The sequence below is a fragment of the Centruroides sculpturatus genome, unplaced genomic scaffold (assembly GCF_000671375.1).
Source record: "Centruroides sculpturatus isolate CEXI.00-Female unplaced genomic scaffold, Cexi_2.0 scaffold103, whole genome shotgun sequence".
Taxonomy (NCBI): Eukaryota; Metazoa; Arthropoda; class Arachnida; order Scorpiones; family Buthidae; genus Centruroides; species Centruroides sculpturatus.
Genome location: NW_019384303.1, coordinates 771,730 through 795,434, shown reverse-complemented (window position 1 = coordinate 795,434; position 23,705 = coordinate 771,730). Strand labels below are relative to the sequence as shown.

The following is a 23,705-nucleotide window of genomic DNA, read 5'->3' as shown; positions in this document are numbered from 1 at the left end:
ACTCCAATAAATAAATAGAATTGAAACGACACTTTGAAATGTTTTCCCGATGAAAATGAATAATAATAATAAGTTTCAATAAAAATGATGAAATGTAAATTTAATTTTATCATAACGAGTTTGCTTGAATTTCCTTTCTTCTGAGATCGCAGCAATGCGCGACGGGTAAGCTAGTAATATATAAATGTACAATAATATATTTATATGCACAACTAAACTGATTCATTGAACAAAAATCCACACTAAAACTGTTGATAAATCAGCAGTTTTAGTTTCATAAGCTTCAGCTAACATTTTCAGCTATGCTCAATGGCCGTCATCAGGCTGTTCAAGTGGATCAAACAAATTTTGATCGTCGTCTAAATTGTCATAAATTTTTACTCGCCATAATTTTTTTACATCTCAGATGATTTTTGTTTGAATCTGTTTACTTATTACAAGAAATTAAATTTTCATCTAAAGTTTGTATTCAAGTTCAGTTTGCATTTGATGTTCCTTTTTTCCATTACATTTTTAAAATGTGCATGATTCAATCAAACATTGAACAACCTGATGATGGCTAATGAATGTGGTTGAAAACATTAGCTGAAGCTTATTGAATTGAAGCTGCTGATTTATCAAAGGTTGCATGGTTTCCATGTTCAGATTTAACTACCAGTATATTTTATTTCTTTTGAATTATAAGTCATTAAATATTTTAAAATAATATAATACAATAATGATCATATTATTATGTGTGTTTTTGTTTGTACATGTGTTCATTTGCTTATGTGCACATATTTATATGTATTCAAAAGGTACAATCATATATTTAATTAGATAAAATGCACTTTTGTTATTAATACCTTATTAAAAAATCCAACAGTATATAACAGCTGGAAAAGTAATAAAATTTAATTTCTTGAAATAAGTAAATCCAAACAAAAATCATCTGAGATGTAAAAAAAATTATGGCAAGTAAAAATTTATGACAATTTAGATGACAATCAAAATTTTTCTTAGTAGTTTTTCTTTGATGAAGATAAGCTTGGCACTTAAAGGCAAAATGTAAGGTAAATACAGTAGACACATTCCATTTTATATAAATTTTGTGTTTTATGATCACTTAAATACATGAGCCAATCACAGCCCAGCAAGTGTGCAGTTTAGGGATTACAGCTGTTTGAAAGGTTTTCTTCCATAAAATTAATCTTTTCTAGACTAATTTGACTTGACATTTCCAAAACACGTATAATTTTTTGGGAATAATCCATATAAACTATGCTATAAACAAAAAATTGTAGGATTACTTACCGAGTGTGCACTGTTCAACAACGCCACTGCTTAAGCTTGTTTTCGTCATAGAGCGGTGCATCGAACAGCATGCGCATGTTTCCTGATAAGTTATTTTTCTGCGAAAAATTCTCCGAACTTTGGAGACATCATTAATATAAATATAATTTTTATGGACATTAAATAATAAATGGTTTTTAGTAGGTCCACTGCTCGTTTAAACTCAACAATTTGTACAATATCCGCCATTTACTATTGGTCCGCCATTGGTCTAGATTCGACCAATCCTGTCATGACACGAGTCGGCAATGATGTTTTACCATATTAGAGTCTCTTTCAGCGTGTTTATACGAATATAATCACAATTTTTTCGCCATGTTATATGAACCTGTTTTATAGGGGGTCTACTGTACAGGTAAAAATCTTGAGAGTACCATTTTCCAGCATTAAGCTTATCTTTACCAAAGAAAAACTGCTAAAAAAAATTTTGGCAGTTGTCTAAATTGTTATAAATTTTTACTTGGCATAATTTTTTTTACATTTCAAATGTTTCTGTTTAATAATCAAGACATACAATCGGTTGGCACCCAACAAATGCATCACTGACCAACACACACGCAAACCAAATGCACTGCCAACTGAATGCTTTCAATATTAATTTCTGTCTGCACCAACTGAACATGGATATAAAGTCAATCAAACATGGCTAATCAAACACGCCATGAACTGATGCTTTTGATATGCCATTTATAAAAATTTTAAAATCATTATAAAAAGTTTTAATTTGCATAAATTTTGAGCTTTTGTAATTCTGAGGAACATTTTGAAATAAAATTACAGTAATTTGTTTTCATGCAATGTTATCCTTACAAGCATAAAATTAGGCCATAAAACTGAATTAGCTCTATGGGAAACCCCCATGAACTTTGACTTACTGACCTGGAAGTTTTGCCAGTACTGATAATGAGAAAGGCTTAAGTTTAAAATTTGAGATTTCTAAACCCAGTAGTTTTTCTCTACAAGTGTCTGCAGTGTTGGATGGAGGGGAAAAAAGTAGAAGAAAATACAACTTTTTTGGTGATTTTTTGCATTTTTCAATTGCTTATATTTCAACAACTGCTTTATAGAAAATCTTAAAATTTTGCACACTACCTAAAGAAACAATTTTCTTTTGAATGAAATATTCAGAATTACTTCAGATGTTTGGGGAGCAGAGAAATTGATCTCCGAAAATCGACAACTTTGATTACACTAATACAGTATTTAAAGATTTATATCACAAATCATACTGTACAGTATATGTCTGAGATCACTCTAATATTAAAATTTTAAATATTTTAACAGAAATCATTGATATCTTATCATCAGAACATTCATTATCTCATTAGTAGTTTTTCTGGTTTACAAATACAATAGACATTTATGCATCTGAAGATAAATATCACCTGAAAGTACTTATCATATTTTTTGTGTGGGTTTAGATTTCATTAAAGCATTTCTTTTTGTTAAATATTTTGGTAACATATTCTTTGAATACCTAACTAATTTCCTTTCACTGTTTAGTCTGAGTCTCTTTGCACTTAAAGGCTTAAGTAATCCAATTCACCATGGATTATTCGAAAACAACTTTTAAATGATTATGTCCATCAACAGGAAAAACTACAAATAAAATCCAAAGATGACTTTATTCTGAGAACTAAGACTCTTCTCATTTAAAATTCTTACATTCTTTGCCTTTTTAAAACTTCTCAATGTTTGATTACCACAGTAGAAGAACATTAACTTTCAGTAGCTAGATCTTCCTGTAAAAAAATGTTTTCTTTTTATTTTCTATTTTTTATTTTTATTTTCTTAAATCATATCAAGTTTAATGCTTTAATTAATGATTAAAATTTTTTAAGACTATTCTTTAATCAAATTCCTTTCCTCAACATCCATTTCCATGATCTCAAAAACAATTCTGGGTTCCCATTATTAACTTATTTCTCAAACTCTTCTCATATATCCAAAACTTCTGTGTTCAAAATCCTTCTCATTTCTAAAATCCTGACTTTCTTCAATACCACTTTTACCTCCTTTTCATATGTTAACTAAGTACTGTTGCAACTTTTTCTTGATATCTCTCATGATTAAAATCAAGAATATCTTATCTTTGAATCCAAGAGAAAAGAAGCAGAATAATGAAATTCTGGAATCGAATTCCATGATTACATTCTTTTGGTTTGCAATGATCTCATCTTGGTCCCAACATAAAACTTTTTATATAATCATATTTTCTATCAACATTACAGTATGTACAATTCGACTATGTCTAGATCTCTTCTCTTCTCTTTCATTTTTCTTAAAAATAATCTTCATAATTTTTTCTAGCTTTCTACATAGTTGTTTACTCCCCAAGTAAGTAATGCATGGGTGAGTTAAAAACTGTCAAACACAGAGAAAACTGTATATTCTCTTTGTCACCATATTTTCTTCATATTTCAAACAATCTCATCATATTCTTCCTAAAATCTTTTTTCATTTCCATTATCCAATGCCATTCATTCATTGTTTATTATCTCCCAATCTGCAGACAATCTGAATGCTTCTGAATCTGAATAATCATGATTAACCATGTAAGGTTATATCTAACATTTAAATATATCTGAAAGCAAAGACTTGCTCGAGTTTCGGGTGGCAAGCACACTGCACAGGAAGCAGAGGTTGTGTGTTCAAGCCTCACCCCGAGTCAGTTGTTTTCTTCCAGATGGTTCTAAATTAAAGTGGGTGATTGGTTAACAAAAAACAAAAAATGGGTGATTGGTTAACTAAATTAAAGTGGGTGATTGGTTAACTAAATTAAAGTGGGTGATTGGTTAATAACCTGTTCCAAAACTGTGTTTGCTATCTGAATTGTTCGTTAACCAATTATCAATTTACCATAGATTTTTATGGGAATTTGATTAATCCATTCTGAAGACCCCCAAAAATAAAAAATTATATACAGTAGAGCAGGAAAGGCCAACTTTTGTGTACATAAGATCTACTTTTTATCTTAAAAATGTGTTGTGATCGACTTGTTGTCATAGGCATAGTCTAAGTGGCGAGGGGAGGTGTGAAATACATACCATGTTTAGATAAGAAAAGCCACAATTTAATTTAAAACACAAAGAAAAGGTACTTACATTTTAAACAGAGAAAAATTGAAACTCAACNTTAAAAATGTGTTGTGATCGACTTGTTGTCATAGGCATAGTCTAAGTGGCGAGGGGAGGTGTGAAATACATACCATGTTTAGATAAGAAAAGCCACAATTTAATTTAAAACACAAAGAAAAGGTACTTACATTTTAAACAGAGAAAAATTGAAACTCAACATTGTCACTTTCAGGGCCACCACTTCACCCTTCCTCTTTTTACTGTGTCCCAACTAGGGTTTCTCATTTCCCGGTCTTTTGCTTGTCCTGGGATCCCGGGATAAAAGTGAACTGTTTCCCGGGATCCCAGGATAGAATTGATTATTTTTAAGGTATACAAAATATCTTGAAATCAAATGATATAATTATTTTCCATTTTTTAAAGTAATTTTAAAGTTCTGTAACCTCCAAAAACATATTAATAATGCTGTGTAAGGTGTATAGGCCTATAATAAAAATTACCTTTAAATAACGTAGAAATTTTCACAAATAGAAAAAAATTAATTAAAGTTTGCTGGAAACTGCATACAACAACAACAAAAAAAATGTTTTGAATTGAGTTAAAAATTAAAAAAATGAACTTCTAATTTAGAAGGTAATTTTCGTTTTTTAAATAAAATATAATACAAAATATTGCAAACTTTTATAAGATTTTAAAAAGCAAAGATGGTCAATACTCCGATAACTCACTCTAATTCTTATTTTAGTAATGAAAAGTCTTGNGTCTCCTTTATAATAGATGGATTTATTTATTTCTAAGTAAAAATTGGAAGTCTCTAGAAGTAATTTTTTAAAATATCCTTTTCCGTGATAAAGTTTTAATACTTATTACTATAATCTAGACATGTTAATCCTTAAATATACAAGTATATTTAAAGATTAACATGTATAGATTATAGTAATAAGTATTAAAACTTTATCAAGAAAAAGGATATTTTAAAAAATTACTTCTAGAGACTTCCAATTTTTACTTAGAAATAAATAAATCCATCTATTATAAAGGAGACAAACAAAAATTTACTTGAAAAACACAAATATTTGACTAATATATTTATAAATAATATGTAGCCCAGAAAGTAGCCAATGCGCAAAATGATAATTTTTACGGCAAACTAAAAAAAGAGTAGCCAAATTTGGCGCAAAGTAGCCAAATCTTGCAACGCTGGAAAGAATACTAAATAATGCTGGAGTTGGAACTCAAAGGATTATAGACCCAAATTTGAGAAAAGGAGAGAAAGAACAAAAGATAAAAAGTAGTTTGGAAAAGGAAAGAGGAAGGTTGGAAAATTAAGGGTCAATACTTGCATAACAGAAGGTCTATTTAACATTTCTCACTACTTTTTATCTTTTGGCCTTTCTCTCCTTTTCTCAAATTTGGGTCTATAATCCTTTGAGTCACAACTTCAGCTTTATTTAGTATTCCTTCGTCATTCACACATCTTCAAGTATTTGAAAATATTTCCTTTTCACTCAAAAATAAAATATGTATAAAAGTTTATGGCTTTCTGAAACTTACTTTTTGAGTTTATGCCATTGAAATAAATAAATAAAAAATAAAACAATTTGTCGGTTTTGTTTACACGTTTATTGGGCCGCATGTGGCCTGCAGGCTGAACACCCCTGATCTAATCAGTCTGTATGAAAATTTCACTTTTGTTATACTTGTTATTAGAATACTTTGTTCTTGTAAATACTACTCAGTGCTCATTATATTGAATATTTTTTGTCTCAAAAATTCAGAACATAAAATAAAGCAGTTCACTGTATTGAATTCTTGTATATTGAGTATTCATAAATCCTGCAGTATACATTAACTGGAGCTATGGATGATTACAACTAACAACTGCAAATACCAAATGTATATAAATTTTTTTTACTCCTTGAAAGAAGATTGATGATGATCTGAAAGTAATTATGGAGTGTTATGGATTATTCAGTTCTTTTTAATTTTGTAACAGGTAATAAAAATGCTCTCTCTCTCAATATTTCAGAAATGTAATAAGCCAACAACTACAGATTATATTGGACTATTATATCACAAATATTTTAAATAGATTACTAAANAATTTCTTTGATAATTGAGGATAAACTATCTTTGAATTAAAATGTGTATTATTATCGTAAATATGTAAAAATACGAAATTTCTTCACTTATATATTAAAACAGATTTTTTTTCGAAAATGTCGAAGTTCCTGCTTATTCGTTTTGTGGTTCGGATAAACTTATCGTAAATCTTCATTTTGGAGGTAGAAGTTACCGGTAGTAGTGTCGATTGGAATGGGTTTAATTCCATGTGTATCCGTCTGAAGCATATATGCCGTGCATATATACAGTCATGATTTACTTATAAGTGACCATTTAAGGCCCGGTTAGACGTTCCCGAATAGTTCTGCAAATTTATACCTCTAGTAAGTCATCGTAAGTAGAAAAGAATACAAAATATTTATTTTGTATATTTATATCTGTCCTTGTGTCCCGAATAGTCTAGAGCAGGGGTGGCCAACGGTTTTTGCCCCCGGGCAGAATTGGAAAGAAAACTTTTTCCACGGGCCAAACCAGACGCTGTCCTAGGAAGATTTTGAGGTGGTGCGAGATCTCATTGTGGTGTCACCCCGCAGAGACTAAATTGTACGTAGAGATTGCAGATACATTTTTCACATTATCATGCTTTATGAACATTCTACGCTGTACTTACGAGATTTGTAATGGAGGGTTAACTCTAAACGCACAGTGAGTTGTTGACCTTTTTTTTCTTTCTTTTTTTTTAGCGTCAGAATTTTTCATCGAGCTATTCGGACTTGAGTAGCTAATATTGAAAGATTGATCGCGAGCCACATAAATTCATTAGATGGGTTGGATCCGGCCCGCGGGCCGTATGTTGGCCATGCTTGGTCTAGAGTCTAAACTGTATTTTGACTTAAAAAAAAAAAAAAATAGAATAGTGCGGAGATATCGAAGCTATTTAGATTATCCTTCCGTTAATACAATACTGTAAAATTACTGTTTAGTAAGAAAATTTGTCACCCTCTTTTAAGAGGAATTTAATACTACACTACCAATATACAGTGGCGATGCTTATTTGATACGTAATTATGGACCTGTATCTATCATGCCAATGATTGAAAAAATATTCGGAAAAGTATAAAGTAACTCACTCCAGACAATTTGGGTTTAAACAAAATATCTCGACGTAAGATGCAATAGCACTAGGGTTTCTCAAACGGGGATCCCGGGATTTCGGAACCCCGGGGTTTCTCAAACCGGGGATTTCTCAAAGCGGGGTTGTTTTTTAACCTGGGAAATTCTTCTCATCCAGGGAAATCCCGCAAATTTCTTAAAAGTTCACTTTTTTCTTATTTTGTGTTAAGGTTGTGGAAATTCTGTAAATACAGTCTACTCCCCTATAATACTGTTGATAATTTCGTTTTATATGAATTCCATGTTGTACGAGTCACTTAGATTTTACAAATACGTGCGCCGGGCTGTGAATGGCTTACGTATTTGTAAAATCTAAGTGACTCGTACAACATGGAATTCATATAAAACGGAATAATCAACAGTATTATAGGGGGAGTAGACTGTAGAAAGTATAATTAATTCATAAACTGTCAGAATACATTTGTATTTATTAATTTTAAACTAAGTTTTTTAAATTTTTCTTCGTTATGGCATGTCACAAATGGTCAATAATCAATACGTAGCTTATTTGTGGCAGGACTATGAAAATTCTTTACTTGTCAAAACCTGTAATATCTGAAATATTTGTGTTTTTGTTGTCTTAATTTTTAGCCATGCCCAGTAGCTTCAATAATTGCGTAATGCCAGATTGTGCAAATTGGGCAAGGCAAGTATGAAGTCTGTAAGTATGAAGTTTTTCTTCAAAAACCTGATTATTACAGACAAACGAACTGCCGAATTATTGGGCTATAAGCTTGATGCTTCTATTAAAGCTGCCGAGGTAGACAAATCAAGAATACTAAAGAACAAAAGAAGTACTACAATCTCGAAGACGAACTAGAAATATTTCAGGTTACAGGTGAAAAATACATAACATGTCTTCTCTTAAATGCATTAAACACAATTCCACTCACATCAATTGAATCGGAAAGAGCATTCTCGGTAGCAGGACTTTTCATTACTAAAATAAGAATCAGATCGGAGTATTGACCATCTTTGCGTTTCAAAATCTTAATAAAAAAATATGTTTTATTTAAAAAACGTAAATTACCTTCTAACTTAGAAGTTTGATCTGAGTTTATTTATTTATTTTTTTTAAATTTTCAACTCAATTCAAAGCATTTTGTTGTTGGTGTTGTTGTTTTATGCAGTTTCCAGCAAACTTTAATAAATTTTTTTTTATTTGTGAAAATTTCTACGTAATTCAAAGTAATCTTTAATATATATCACAGCATTATTAATATGATTTTGGAGGTTGCAGAACGTATTAAATTACTTTATAAAGTAAAAAATAATTATATCGTTTGATTTCAAGATATTTTGTATATCTTAAAAATAATTAATTCTATTTATAATTATTTCCCGGTCTTTTGCTTTTCCCGGATTTCCTGGAATCCCGGGACAAGCAAAAGACCGGAAAATAAGAAACCCTAAATAGCACATTATTATACATTTCTGTCGGACGAGTTAGATAAATGTGACATGGTACTAACAGTCTTTAGATTTAATAAATACTTTCTGAACCGTCAGATATACCAGCGGTTCCCAATCTTTTCTACAATATTCCGTTTATATTGAGGCTCGCGTGCAATGGCGCCTTCCCTCGCGTGNGTCCCTCTTCCCATGTTTCTTTATTTTGGTTTTATGACCCTTTGTCTACATTTCTTATTCCCCTTAATACATACTTTACATAAAGTAGTACATTAAAGTAGGCCTATAGTTTAAGTCGGCAGGGAGGGGGAGAATGCTGCAGCGCCACAACACTAGTGAAAATTTGAATTTGCCAATTGGAACACTTTCAGTTGATTGGTATTCAGATAATTGATGCTCTACTGTACTTTCTTACTACTTTTATTTATATGTAATAACAAAAATACATGTATAAACAGTCTTGCATTTTTATCAGTCATATTTTTTCTGTTTGTGGGGAGTTAAAGAATCCGTCCAATGTCGATTGCTTTTCTCTCTTCTTCAGGATTTTTTGGAAATAATTAATAGCATTGTCATTGTGGAGATCCCTAAGCCTATTAACCTCAACCTGATTTGGATGACATTCTAAGACCATTGTTCTGACATCCTCCCACTTCTTCAAAAGATCTTTAATAGCAGATGTCTGCATTGATTCTCTTTCGTCTTCCTCTTTTTCAGAAGAAAATACATTTTGTCAAGTTTCTTGATGTTCTTCATTCAAGAGTTCTTGGCAATCTTTTGTCATCAGATCAGTTTCAGATTCCATTATGAGCTCTACAATGTTCTTTATTTCTAAGATATGATTTTTGTTACTCCTTTAGCTGTTTGAGTCTTCTTGATTATACTGTATCTTTCTTAGATAAGTTTGAACTGCAGCCTACTGTAGACCTATTCAAACCATACTGCCCAGCAAGATCAGAGATCTACTCACTCTCTACATTTGCTATTATACTCTCACCTTTCGAAAATAAAAACCGACACAAAACTTAACAAGTGCCTGCCTGACAGTTTCATGAATACTATTAAAAAATTATTTCTATCAGAAAAATGAAAGGCTGGAATTACAAGGGAGAGTTTCAAAGTTCAGAGGAATACTATCCAATCAGTATATACTAGGTTGAGCGACATCAATGTCTCCTGCACTCCAAAAAGTTTCAAATTGTTGCCTGAAGACAAAGGAAGACCAATTGGTATTCATTATTTTATGTCACTTCTTGTGTTTGTTCTGTGAGGTGTTCATTGGCCAAACATAAAAATTTTGTGCAAAAGTGTTCGTTAACCATTCATCCACTGTATTTGATAAATTATTAAAAATTATAATTATTGATTTAGTTAAGAGATGGTGCCCAATGTCTATGTCTAGTAGCAAATTACTTTGTATTAATCATTAAAATTAATGAAATTATAGCCCAATTATTTAGGCGATCGTTTGGTGAAGCTCTCCCTATTAACAATCATGGAAAAGTCATGCTCCACAATTATTAATAGAGAGAGTTAAATGATTGCATAGGAGTCATGCTGCAATCTTGTACTAGTGAGGATCTGTTTTTAGAATATTGTGATATACATATACAGATATACACATACCTTTCCTGTATTCTTTTTATGTGGTAATGCTAGCCATACAAACTTTGAGACTCAAAAAACTTAATGGTACAATTACACCTCTGAATGAGATGTTTGGACCTTACCAGAGCTGTAAACCATAGGAACAAAAAAGTCAAAGAAACCATACCTCTACATGTGATCCTTTGCAAGATACAGCCCCACAAAATCAGCCTACTTCTAGGTCGCACATGATCAGGAACTGCGTTGCTCTGCTAAGACTATAACATTTAACTATTTAGCCCATGTGACTATGCCAGCTTTGAGTAGCCCACTTCACTGTTCATGGAGTATTTGATGTTATATAATTTCACAGAAGATCACCCTCATGTAACACTGAACTGCTTCCAAAGTGGTGGCAGTGCAAGTGACAGCAAGCATCAATGCACATGGCTAATCTTCACTCTAACAACTGATCTTTGAAGTCAAATATCTCGTGAAGGATGTACATGTATTCTTCCATTGACTTTTTTTGCTTGACAAGTTCTATAACTCTGGGGGTGGAAAATCCCTCACTCTGAGTTCACATTTTACCAACTTACGAGTGGTAGAAAGAAAATTTCTGCAAGCATGTAGATAGTTATTTTTGTTGGATTTGGTTGCTATAAAAATAGTATTCTATATTTCAATCATTTGTATTGTTTATGTATCAGAAGATGGTCAATGAACCCAAAAATACTTATACATATTTTTTTGTGTTGGTTTAGACTCCACTAATGCATTTTTGTTTCTTTTAAACAAAATTATTTTGTCAACATTTATAACTTTCAATAATCCATAATTGAACAATATCCAAAAATATTTATCACTGTCATATATTCTATATATCACTAAATATCACAAACAATGAATAATGCTTAATCATTTTATAAATGTTTAAGTAATTATGAAATATAAATAATAATAATAATAAAAAATTCAAAGTCAAAAATAGTTCTTAGCACTAACAAATAAGAGAACATTCTGTATCATATGAATCACTTTTATTTTAAGAAACATAAACAAAACAATGATTCATAAATGAAAAATTTTTTGTTATTGCTGTTTTAAAAGAAATTCACTACAATCTTGTAAAACAGATTCAAGGCTAAATTACAATCTGCTTCCATTTGAAAATGTTAGAATTCTCTGAAAAGACATATCAAAAGCACTAAGGTTAACTTACAAATATAGAATATGGGACCAAAATCTGTTACATATTATCGTTATCACATTAAATCAATAGAAGGCGAAAGAAATAACAAGTTAAATATAGATAAATTATTTGATGTTACGTGATAAATAGTAAGTAGCAGCTTTTAAGCAACTAATAGCAGAAAAAAAGCTAACATTAAATTTCAGATCCAATTTAAAGCAGTTTTTTCTCAACTTGAAGATAATCAACATGCGATTTTAATATAAACATTACAGTATCCAAATCTCGTAAACAAAAAAACAAATCCATTCCAAAAATATCTCCGACAAACTTTTGGAAGCTATCTATTAAAACCGAAAAGTGACGAAATCAGCCGACATTCACTTTTACTGAAAACAAAATCAATCATTTTACTTATTATTTAGAATATAAAATTTAAAATCACTAAATAACAACAACTTATATTCAAATTTCAATGAGTAAATATCATATATCCATTATAATAATCTAAAAAGTAAAGAAAATAATGTTGTTAGAGATCATTCACAACTTGTTAAGTGCATCCATCAAATTTCACCATGAAATCAGATGTAATTAGCTAGGAGTTAGTGATTATCATGATCATTAGATAAAATGGAATTTCGAAACTCACCATTTATTGAGACCAACTGGACAGGAAGCGAGTGAGCGGCAAAAACGCGTCCAATAGGTATCTCATCAGACGTACTTGTGTCAGACTCTGGAGAACCTGAAATACCAAAAGCACCATGGTTCGAATGAATTGTTATTGGCTGACCCGAATGCCCATTGAGTACGTTGGACAAACTTCTTGCTCTTTGCCTTGCATCCGTATTAGTATTGCTACTTCCAGCTCTATGTCCGATCAAGCTCAAATCAGCTGAATTGGCTGATGTCGTATCATTGTTCGAACTGGGGACTCGAGGGGGATTGCTGGTACTTTGTTTACCCCCCATTAGCAAGTCTGATATCGTCAAACAGCGATAAATATAACTGTACACATGGATATAATTTTGGTAAATTATACTCGCGTGACATCAGATAAAAATTTTATATCCAAATTATCGTCCTTGATTATGCTCTAACTACTAAATGACGTCTGACATCCATCTTTGAATCACAAACCAACTAACAACGTTGCCAGATTTTTTTACTCGTTTTTCAAAAATTTCTCTACTAGATGTCGTCGAAATCAATTACTTCGTTGGACGCTCTTGTCTTTTCTTGTCTTATTCCTTTGCGGGTTATCCTCCGATATGAATAAATTGGGAAGGACTTTACTTAAATCTCCTTAGAGCAGTGATTAACACCTCCAATTCGGTTGTGTTACTGCCGATTTTTAGCAATTAGAATAGTTGGTCGTGTTTAGTTGAAGGATTAAGAGCGGAAATGAGTGATGAAGTTGGTAGAGAAGGTAAACGAGGACGGGGAACGGTCGGGTGGCTATGTAGGTTTTTGGTTGTATTGCGTTAGTTGTTTTTTACGACGGTTAAAATGTGAAGGGTGGCATTCGCCACAGCCGAATGGTCGAATGGTCGCTTTGGAGGATCCAGGATCAAATCCTGATGAGTCGAAAAAACCCAGGAAATTTTCGGGAGTGATCCATCTGGATTTGCCGGACGTTATCTTTCACCACCCGGCCTGGCCGAATTCATAATGAGCTTGCTAAAAAAAAAAAACAAAAAAAGGACCTTTTAGTGCCCACAGTGAAGAAAGAGTTTCTAAAACGGGAAGGATGGCCCCCCGGACAGCACTTTTGGTATACCACAATGAAAAGGAGTTTTTCGGAATAGTAGAAACGCCAGACACAATTTTAGTTTTTCATGAAAACACTGCTTATTGTCGAAAATTTCCTACAATGATATTCCCTTGAAGATGACCTTGTTGACCATCATGCCTATTTAATGGTCACAGACGAACAGAAATAAAGAAAACCTAGAATGATATTTTGCTGCATGACTAAAAGGATAAAGACCTTTCAATCTCGTATAGATTTTTGGTATTTACGTATCCATTTATTTTTATAAGGAAAAAATATATTTCCATGAAATAATCTAAATCGACGATTAACAGCGAAAAGATTGAGACGGTTAGAGCGAATATTTATCACCTGGTTAACTGGCTTTGAATCCGGGTCTGATCCTTAAAAGATATTGCACCTAATAATCTGAACATATCTATCTAATCCAGTCCCTCCTCATTTGGGTGTTTCTTTGCACAAGTCTCGTTTGTGATGGGACAGTCACCGTTCTACCAAATATTTTTTATAAATGCAGAACGGAAAGAAAGAAAAAGAAAAATTGAATTAATTATCTCTAAACTATATTTTGTTAATTACAGCAACGCAACACTTGGGCGATCTGCACAGAGGGATGTCTTTCAGGTCTTTTAANCTTTCAGCGTGTTTATACGAATATAATCACAATTTTTTCGCCATGTTATATGAACCTGTTTTATAGGGGGTCTACTGTACAGGTAAAAATCTTGAGAGTACCATTTTCCAGCATTAAGCTTATCTTTACCAAAGAAAAACTGCTAAAAAAAATTTTGGCAGTTGTCTAAATTGTTATAAATTTTTACTTGGCATAATTTTTTTTACATTTCAAATGTTTCTGTTTAATAATCAAGACATACAATCGGTTGGCACCCAACAAATGCATCACTGACCAACACACACGCAAACCAAATGCACTGCCAACTGAATGCTTTCAATATTAATTTCTGTCTGCACCAACTGAACATGGATATAAAGTCAATCAAACATGGCTAATCAAACACGCCATGAACTGATGCTTTTGATATGCCATTTATAAAAATTTTAAAATCATTATAAAAAGTTTTAATTTGCATAAATTTTGAGCTTTTGTAATTCTGAGGAACATTTTGAAATAAAATTACAGTAATTTGTTTTCATGCAATGTTATCCTTACAAGCATAAAATTAGGCCATAAAACTGAATTAGCTCTATGGGAAACCCCCATGAACTTTGACTTACTGACCTGGAAGTTTTGCCAGTACTGATAATGAGAAAGGCTTAAGTTTAAAATTTGAGATTTCTAAACCCAGTAGTTTTTCTCTACAAGTGTCTGCAGTGTTGGATGGAGGGGAAAAAAGTAGAAGAAAATACAACTTTTTTGGTGATTTTTTNTTCTATCCCTTATTTCCTGGAATCCCGGGACAAGCAAAAGACCGGGAAATAAGAAACCCTAAATAGCACATTATTATACATTTCTGTCGGACGAGTTAGATAAATGTGACATGGTACTAAAAGTCTTTAGATTTAATAAATGTTTTCTGAACCGTCAGATATACCAGCGGTTCCCAATCTTTTCTACAATATTCCGTTTATATTGAGGCTCGCGTGCAATGGCGCCTTCCCTCGCGTGCGCATAAGTGTTTATTGCTCTGTATTCAGTATTTATTTTTTTTTTATTATAAATTTAATGATACCTATAAGATTTGATTAAAAATATGAAGCAAAAATATAATTTCACTCTTAAAAACTACAGATATGCCTACGTACATACTTTGCACAAATAAAATGGGTATTTTTTTTAAAACTCTTTCCGCCCTGTGGGCACTAAGAGGGTCTCTTTTTAGCAAGTCCATTATGAGTTCAGTCAGGCCCATAATAGGGCGGCCGAAAGATGAAGGATGGGGCCTGACATATCCGTTCGGACCACTCCCGAAAAATTTCTGAAGACTTTCGACCCGTCAGAATTCGATTCTGTATCCCCAAAAACCGTAAACTATGTTACCTTGACAGCTCGACCAATCGGCCACTTATGAAGAGAGGCAGCTTTTTTTTAATTGTTAATGTTATAGACAATTTTCTCGTTCGCTCGTGTTTGTTACAATTCAAATATAATAATATGACCCTATCTGAAAATTAATATGAAGTAAAAATTTTATTTAATGACATACATGAGTTAATTCTGCACACTTCGTTTTTGCTAAACAGGAAATGGCGTCACGTTTTTTTTAATCTCTTGTGTTATAAGCTTTAAACGCGAGGAATAACAGTAGCAATAATAATGCTAATGATACGGTAAAATAATTAAATAATTTTGTTACATATTAAAAAAAAACAAAATCAGAAAGTGTGAAGGATCGAATCTATATCGCACAGCTCATACACTTGGCGTTTTATCCACTCGAGTATATAAACTACCAGAATTGCTCCTTCCAAAGACTTATATACTCAATTTTCAGAGGCCCACTTTTCGGAAACGCTTGAGAAGTGAGTCCTATTATTTGGACAATAATCTGTTTGTGTTTAGGGCTACGTGCTCACCAAGTTTCGTTCGAATCGGACAACACGGCCCTGCTCCCGGGACTGAAGGCCGTTGCCACTTTGCACTTTTACCATAGCGGCCGTCCGGCCGTCTTTTATACCGAGCTGGCGTTTCTTGGTGTACTAGATATAAAATCAATCAATTGCAAAAATTCTATTACAGCTTATTTAAAGTTAGTATTTTGTTTCTAAAAATAAATATTTTGAGCTTTACGAAAAATATTTAAAATTAAATTTGAAAATTTTTCTTCTTTCTTTTTTGTCTGAATCGATTGAATTCATCGGTGAAGAAAGCGTCCACCAGGGTGGGAGCACACGTGCGAAAATGGCAGTTTCGTCCAGAGAATCAGGTTGGCCGAAAGGAAACACACAATCGCAATATTCCGGAAGATACATAAGCAGTAATAACAATCGTAGCATGGCTTTAAGTCGAACTGTTCCACTGTAAGTAATGTATATGTATTTAAGAAGTTTTTCTAAATGTATACAATGCTGTCATATCTTTCAAATGGTACAATAGTCGATGATAATAGTGCTTATCTCTGGTTGTTGTCATGCTTTAATATTGGTCACTTAGAACGAATATTTTTCAAGTTTTTTTTGTTATTCTGTTGTAAGAAACCCAATTTTGACTACGGCTAAAGAAAGAAATGGTTTAAATTTTCATAAAATTAACATAAAAATACCAGTTTTTAAAAATAATAATAATTATGGAAATTGTACGAAAAGATATTTCAACAAAGTTATAACGTATTTGGTATACCACGTATTTATACAATGAATAGATGAAAAATAAAAATAAATCAGTATTACTATTTTCTATGAAAAAGAAAAAAATTTCAGAGTATGTAGAGAACAATGCATTTATAAGCAATTTTTTCTTAACTTACAAGATATTCTACACAATTTTGAGGTAATTATACAGATTAAGGGAATATACCTCCTTATTAAAATAAGAAAAAAACTCATATTCCCTTAATCTGTATAATTACTGATTTTGAATTATAATTAGAAAAATGATCATCATTTCAAGTTAATGAAAACTTAATAACAAAAGAAGCGGTACATCTTTTATAACTTTGGCAATATATTTAATTAACCAAAAATGTTTTCAATCTACTTTCTAGGCCTTTGGTCGGAACATCAAACTTAAATGAAAACGAACATTGGATGGAATATTTCCATTTAAGTTTGATGTTCTGATTGAGGTTTAAGTAAGTTGAAAATGTTTTTGGTTAATTAAATACATGTATCCTTTGTATAATGCGGTAGATACGTTCCGAAAAGTGCTGTGTTATGCAAATCTGTACTATACGAAACAAAGGACTAGTGCAAAACATAGGGTTACATTCCAGAAGTTAACAAAAGTGTACTATTCTTTTTCACTACTAAGAGAGATATGTTTATTAAAGCAATTGATAATTTACTCTCAATCAATAATTAACTAACAAGCACAATCAAAAGTAGGCTACTGTTAATATTAATTTTAGTTAAATAAGGGCATTTTCTTTTTTCAGCTTCTGAGTTTTTTTGTTGATCTTGATAAAAAATATTAGCAACATCTTTATTTTTCTATTTTTATGATAATTTTCTATGGATGACAAAATAAAATAAAGACAAAATCTTCAATAGTCCAGCAAAACGTTTTAATAACTTAAAAACGTTTTTGAACGCTTTAAGCAATTATCCTCGGTTATTCTCTTGAATCAAACGAGAAATTCAATTAATATGTTATTATAGTAGAGCATTAATTATCCAGAACAATTCAAGCTGGGGTTGTTTGGATAACTGATCATTTATGAAAAATATATTAAACACAAATGTACTGTATATATTTTGCATCACATGTCTTACAAATACATATCTTACATAAAGTAGTACATTAAAGTAGGTCTACAGTTTACATTGGCAGGGAGGGAGGGAGTGCAGCAGTACCATAGCACTAGCAGAAATTTGGATTTGCCAACTAGAATGCTTTTGGTTAACCGATGATTCAGTTGATTGGTATTTGGATAATCAATGCTCTACTGTAATCAATAATTTGTTCTAGCAAGTCGGGTACTGAGAGATTTTCTCCAGAATTTGTGCTCAAATACCAATTTATTTGAGTTGGGAACAGTTCGAATATTGAGATACAGTTGACCCCCCATAATGTGGTAGATACATTCCGCTTTATAAGAATTTTGCATTGTCGGAATCCTTAAATATATGAGCCAATCACAGCCCAGCACGTGTGCAGTTTACGGACTACAGCTGTTTGAAAGGTTTTCTTCCATAAAATTAATTGATTCTAGACTAATTTCACTCAACATTTCCAAAACGCATATAATTTTTTGGGAATAATTTGTATAAACTATGCTATAAACAAAAAATTATAGGAAAACAAGCTTAAGCAATGGCGTCATTGAACAGTGCACACGTACTGAGTGTGCATCGTTCGATGACGCCATTGCTTAAGCTTGTTTTCATCGCGGAGCAGTGCACCAAATGGCGGCCACGTTTTCTGATAAGTTATTTTTCTGTGAAAAATTCGTTGAACTTTGGAGACATTATTAATAGAAATAATTTTTATGGCCGTTGAATAAGAAATGTTTTTTTCACAAGAAATGTATAAAATTACAGTACTGTATTAGACTTACAGCACCTAATTTATAAACTGTACGGACGATAGTAAACTTAACTTACCTGCCTAAACTCTCTGTAGCGTGGAAGTAGTTTGGCTGCTCGTCCACTATTGGTCCAGATTCAACCAATCCTGTCGTGACACGAGTCGGCGATGATGTTTTACCACATTTTACGAGTGTCTTTTGCATCTTTATACAAATACGGTTGCAATTTTTTTGCTGCGATATATGAATCCGCATTATATGAACCTGCGTTATATGAAACCTGTGAACCTGAGAAAATACAAGATGAATGTGGAACACAAGCTGTCAACAGAGAAATAAAAAAGATGTCTGGAGGGACGATGACATCTGTCTATTATTAAATATATGGCAAGAAAAAGTATTTATTTCTAACCAAAACTTCCATTTTGTTTATTGGTGTTCGTGACTTACTGCGTAATTATGTCAGTTTTATCATCGTATGTAATAGCCGGGTTCTTCACAAGCGGACTGCCTGTGCGAACGGCACAATGTTCGACTAGCGACAGTCACAATCCAGATTGTAGGTAAATCGAGATTGAAGTGAGTTGGGGATTGTATGCGAACGTAGAGTGAAACTGGAAGGTTTTGTACGGGTGATATCCCCACTTTTCAAACCATGTTAGAGCGAAACAGTGTTGAAGTACCATGCTGTTGGATATCTGTATATTTCTGAGGTTATACCAGTGGTGTGCCGTCCTTGGAAGCGTGGAAATGCCACTTCCCTTGTATTTTCTAAAATATAAAAACATATTGCATGATTATTTTCATATTTTAACATACAGTAATTTGAATTAATATTTTATTATAACCGCATTATGTATCTTATTATAAATTTCTATACTACATGTGAAAAAAACGATTTGATTACTATTGTATATTTCAATATCAGTGGCGGAATGGAAGTGCTGTATTGTCGAATATGGGACAGCTTTCAAGTAGCCAGATTATATGCGCATGCGCTTTACAGAGCACCACCCTCACCCGGTTTAACTGGTGGAAGCTACACCTGTATAATGCTTCCAATGATTCTATCCAGGATCGGTTCTGGGATGTTAACCGTCTGTGTGCTAGATATTTGGCTGCCCTCACCCCATTATGTGAATCGCAAGTAGATTTATAACTTAACCCAACCGATAAGAATTTACTGGTATATTTTTATGATAGTTCTGTATAGTTGACAGGAGTTAAAAAAAAAAAAAATCCATTAAAATATTTGATATTTTTATTATGCTCTCCCATCTTGTATTACAGATTTCAATGTTAAACTAGTGATATTACGATTTAGTATATCCCATCTATAAGGGGATGCAGAAAAAAACTGTGCACAATTCTTGTACAATGTTAAAAAATTAACTGTTACTTTGGTAGCATCATTTACAACTAATTTAATCAATGTGATTCACAAGGTACAAAAAAAGCTCTAGAATTTATTTTCCGTAAATTTACGATTTACGTATCTGTTGTCATAAAAATTTGTCTTTCCACTACTTTCTCAAGACTACAAATATTAAAATACAAAGTAACTTGTTTCAACTTATTTCTATGTAAGTAGTTAAATAATTAAGAGATTAGGGAATTAGGGACATAAATAAAACCCTGCTGAAAGAGCTGGAGTATTACTTAAACAAAAGCTTAACCGAACCAATCTCTAGCCAAGTACAGTNCGACGCTAAATTTTTATTAATTAATTTTTTAAATTGGTGCCTAATTGACCGAGCGCGCGTAATTTAAATTTGACGGAGCACGCGCGTGCCGACGGGTTAAGGGTAACTGGCCCCTATTTAGGCGTTAAAGACGTGGAGAAAGCCCAGAAAACTCCATGTGCACAGCCCATCCTAACGAGGTGCGAACCCACGACCGAACTACTAGTATTCAGAAAATGGTTCCGTTCCCCGAACACTAGCTTGGCCAGTGGTGGGCCAAAAAAAGCCGTTGTGGCCGACTATAAAAACTATAAAATACATTTCATTACCTTAAAATGTGTTTTATTTTTAATTAAATTTTGAAATCACTTAAATATTCGACGAAAACGAATTATCGAAATCGGCGAATGATACATTTTTTTTTGAAATTTTTCAAAAACTTTATTATTAATTCTATAAATTTAAAAATCTGTATATATTACTATAATTTTAAATATTTTAAACATTCAGAAGAAAGAAACAATACCAAAACTTTTTAAAATTTTGCTCCTTTTGGGAGATTTTCGGCCGCAAAAACTAAAAAGCCATTCAATTCAAATGTTCGAAACTAAGTCCGAACAATACTTTTCACGTGCGGTAGTATTCGACGACGAGCTTTTTACGTATAAGTAATAAAGAATTAGACTTCAATATCTCCGAGGATACGGAACCGTAACGAGAATCATGCCCAAGAATGGTATACCAGACAGATGGGAAAGTTACACCCCTTTCGGTAAAGTGATCGGACAGACTCGATTTATCGCATTTAAAGTTCCTCTAAAGGAAAATCTGTGTAGAATATTGCCTGCGACGATGAGATTTACGCCGTCCAATCTAATTTCGTCCATCGACAAATTAGGAATGGTAATCGATTTGACCAACACCCGCAGATACTATAATTCCGCAGAAATCACCGACTGCGGAGTGTCCTATCTGAAAATTTTCTGTCGGGGAAAGGTAGTTCCAGATCGAAACGTCGTCCAGAAGTTCTTCGAGGCCGTCGACGACTTTTTAAGGAATAACGATAAAGGTCTGATAGGAGTCCATTGTACGCACGGCGTCAACAGAACCGGGTATCTAATCTGTAAATACATGATCGACAAATTACGGTACGACGCCAAAGACGCCATCCTCGAGTTTAATAACGCTCGGGGTCACGACATCGAAAGGGTGGAGTACATAAACCATTTGTGCAGAATCGAAAACGGCGAGTCCAACGGAAAAGACAACGAAACTTAGAGAAAAAGTAGCGATTGGCAAGCGGAGAAAAAAGTGTTTAAATCCGACTTTAACGGTGGAAAAAATTACATCGGAAACGCAACGAATTACGGCAGAAATTACACGAGAGATTATTGTTTTGGAGAGAACTCTCGGTAAAACGACTTTAATTCTAGATAAAGTAGTCTATGCGATTATTTGTACGGACCACCTTCGAACGACGACTGGTACCAACAGTGGTGGAACTCGAACCACGACGGTCAGAATTCCTTCTTCCGTTCTAGAAGTAAGGGCGATTCCAGGACTTAATCGAGAAATGTCCGAGATTCGAATTATCGCTGGTCGTTGGACAATTTCCACGCCAACCGTCGACCTGTTTCTGAGAACTTTTTATTAAATTCCGATGCATATTCGCCTATATTGGCATAAGTTCCTTCGAACATTCGTGAATATTTTCAAAAAAAAAAAAAAATTAATTTTTAAAGTAGAATATATTTAAAAATGAATTTCTTTGATAATTGAGGATAAACTATCTTTGAATTAAAATGTGTATTATTATCGTAAATATGTAAAAATACGAAATTTCTTCACTTATATATTAAAACAGATTTTTTTTCGAAAATGTCGAAGTTCCTGCTTATTCGTTTTGTGGTTCGGATAAACTTATCGTAAATCTTCATTTTGGAGGTAGAAGTTACCGGTAGTAGTGTCGATTAGAATGGGTTTAATTCCATGTGTATCCGTCTGAAGCATATATGCCGTGCATATATACAGTCATGATTTACTTATAAGTGACCATTTAAGGCCCGGTTAGACGTTCCCGAATGGTTCTGCAAATTTATACCTCTAGTAAGTCATCGTAAGTAGAAAAGAATACAAAATATTTATTTTGTATATTTATATCTGTCCTTGTGTCCCGAATAGTCTAGAGCAGGGGTGGCCAACGGTTTTTGCCCCCGGGCCGAATTGGAAAGAAAACTTTTTCCACGGGCCAAACCAGACGCTGTCCTAGGAAGATTTTGAGGTGGTGCGAGATCTCATTGTGGTGTCACCCCGCAGAGACTAAATTGTACGTAGAGATTGCAGATACATTTTTCACATTATCATGCTTTATGAACATTCTACGCTGTACTTACGAGATTTGTAATGGAGGGTTAACTCTAAACGCACAGTGAGTTGTTGACCTTTTTTTTCTTTCTTTTTTTTTAGCGTCAGAATTTTTCATCGAGCTATTCGGACTTGAGTAGCTAATATTGAAAGATTGATCGCGAGCCACATAAATTCATTAGATGGGTTGGATCCGGCCCGCGGGCCGTATGTTGGCCATGCTTGGTCTAGAGTCTAAACTGTATTTTGACTTAAAAAAAAAAAAATATAGAATAGTGCCGAGATATCGAAGCTTTTGAGATTATCCTTCCGTTAATACAATACTGTAAAATTACTGTTTAGTAAGAAAATTTGTCACCCTCTTTTAAGAGGAATTTAATACTACACTACCAATATACAGTGGCGATGCTTATTTGATACGTAATTATGGACCTGTATCTATCATGCCAATGATTGAAAAAATATTCGGAAAAGTATAAAGTAACTCACTCCAGACAATTTGGGTTTAAACAAAATATCTCGACGTAAGATGCAATAGCACTAGGGTTTCTCAAACCGGGGATTTCTCAAAGCGGGGTTGTTTTTTAACCTGGGAAATTCTTCTCATCCAGGGAAATCCCGCAAATTTCTTAAAAGTTCACTTTTTTCTTATTTTGTGTTAAGGTTGTGGAAATTCTGTAAATACAGTCTACTCCCCTATAATACTGTTGATAATTTCGTTTTATATGAATTCCATGTTGTACGAGTCACTTAGATTTTACAAATACGTGCGCCGGGCTGTGAATGGCTTACGTATTTGTAAAATCTAAGTGACTCGTACAACATGGAATTCATATAAAACGGAATAATCAACAGTGTTATAGGGGGTCGACTGTAGAAAGTATAATTAATTCATAAACTGTC

At 32.9% G+C, this 23,705-nt stretch overlaps 3 protein-coding genes across 7 annotated transcripts in view; 2 read left to right on the top strand and 1 right to left on the bottom strand.

Moving 5' to 3' along the window:
* LOC111618047 (E3 ubiquitin-protein ligase ZNRF2-like) overlaps nt 1–13,451 on the bottom strand; it is a 55,287-nt gene extending 41,836 nt beyond the window's left edge. Inside the window, exons 1-2 of one of the 4 annotated variants that reach the window (XM_023359484.1) lie at nt 12,662–13,195; nt 12,488–12,583 (exon numbers count right to left, since the gene is read on the bottom strand). In XM_023359484.1, coding sequence (XP_023215252.1) covers nt 12,488–12,583; nt 12,662–12,809 — 244 coding nt within the window. In that variant the 5' untranslated portion in view covers nt 12,810–13,195. Of the gene's footprint in view, nt 1–12,487 lie in introns of all 4 variants that reach the window. The other 3 variants (XR_002755513.1, XR_002755516.1, XM_023359473.1) reach the window with 3 other exon arrangements.
* A 7,547-nt stretch (nt 13,452–20,998) lies between these two features.
* Nucleotides 20,999–22,297, top strand: LOC111618067 (RNA/RNP complex-1-interacting phosphatase-like). The gene has a single exon (XM_023359498.1). It carries the CDS (start codon nt 21,162–21,164, stop codon nt 21,714–21,716), a length of 555 nt encoding a protein of 184 aa, XP_023215266.1. The 5' UTR covers nt 20,999–21,161; the 3' UTR covers nt 21,717–22,297.
* Nucleotides 22,298–22,504: 207 nt separating this feature from the next.
* LOC111618034 (cleavage and polyadenylation specificity factor subunit 5-like) overlaps nt 22,505–23,705 on the top strand; it is a 59,567-nt gene continuing 58,366 nt past the window's right edge. For both annotated transcript variants that reach the window (XM_023359454.1, XM_023359461.1), the window contains exon 1: nt 22,505–22,544. In XM_023359454.1, the coding sequence (XP_023215222.1) occupies nt 22,520–22,544 (25 nt within the window). In that variant the 5' untranslated portion in view covers nt 22,505–22,519. The remainder of the gene's footprint in view (nt 22,545–23,705) is intronic.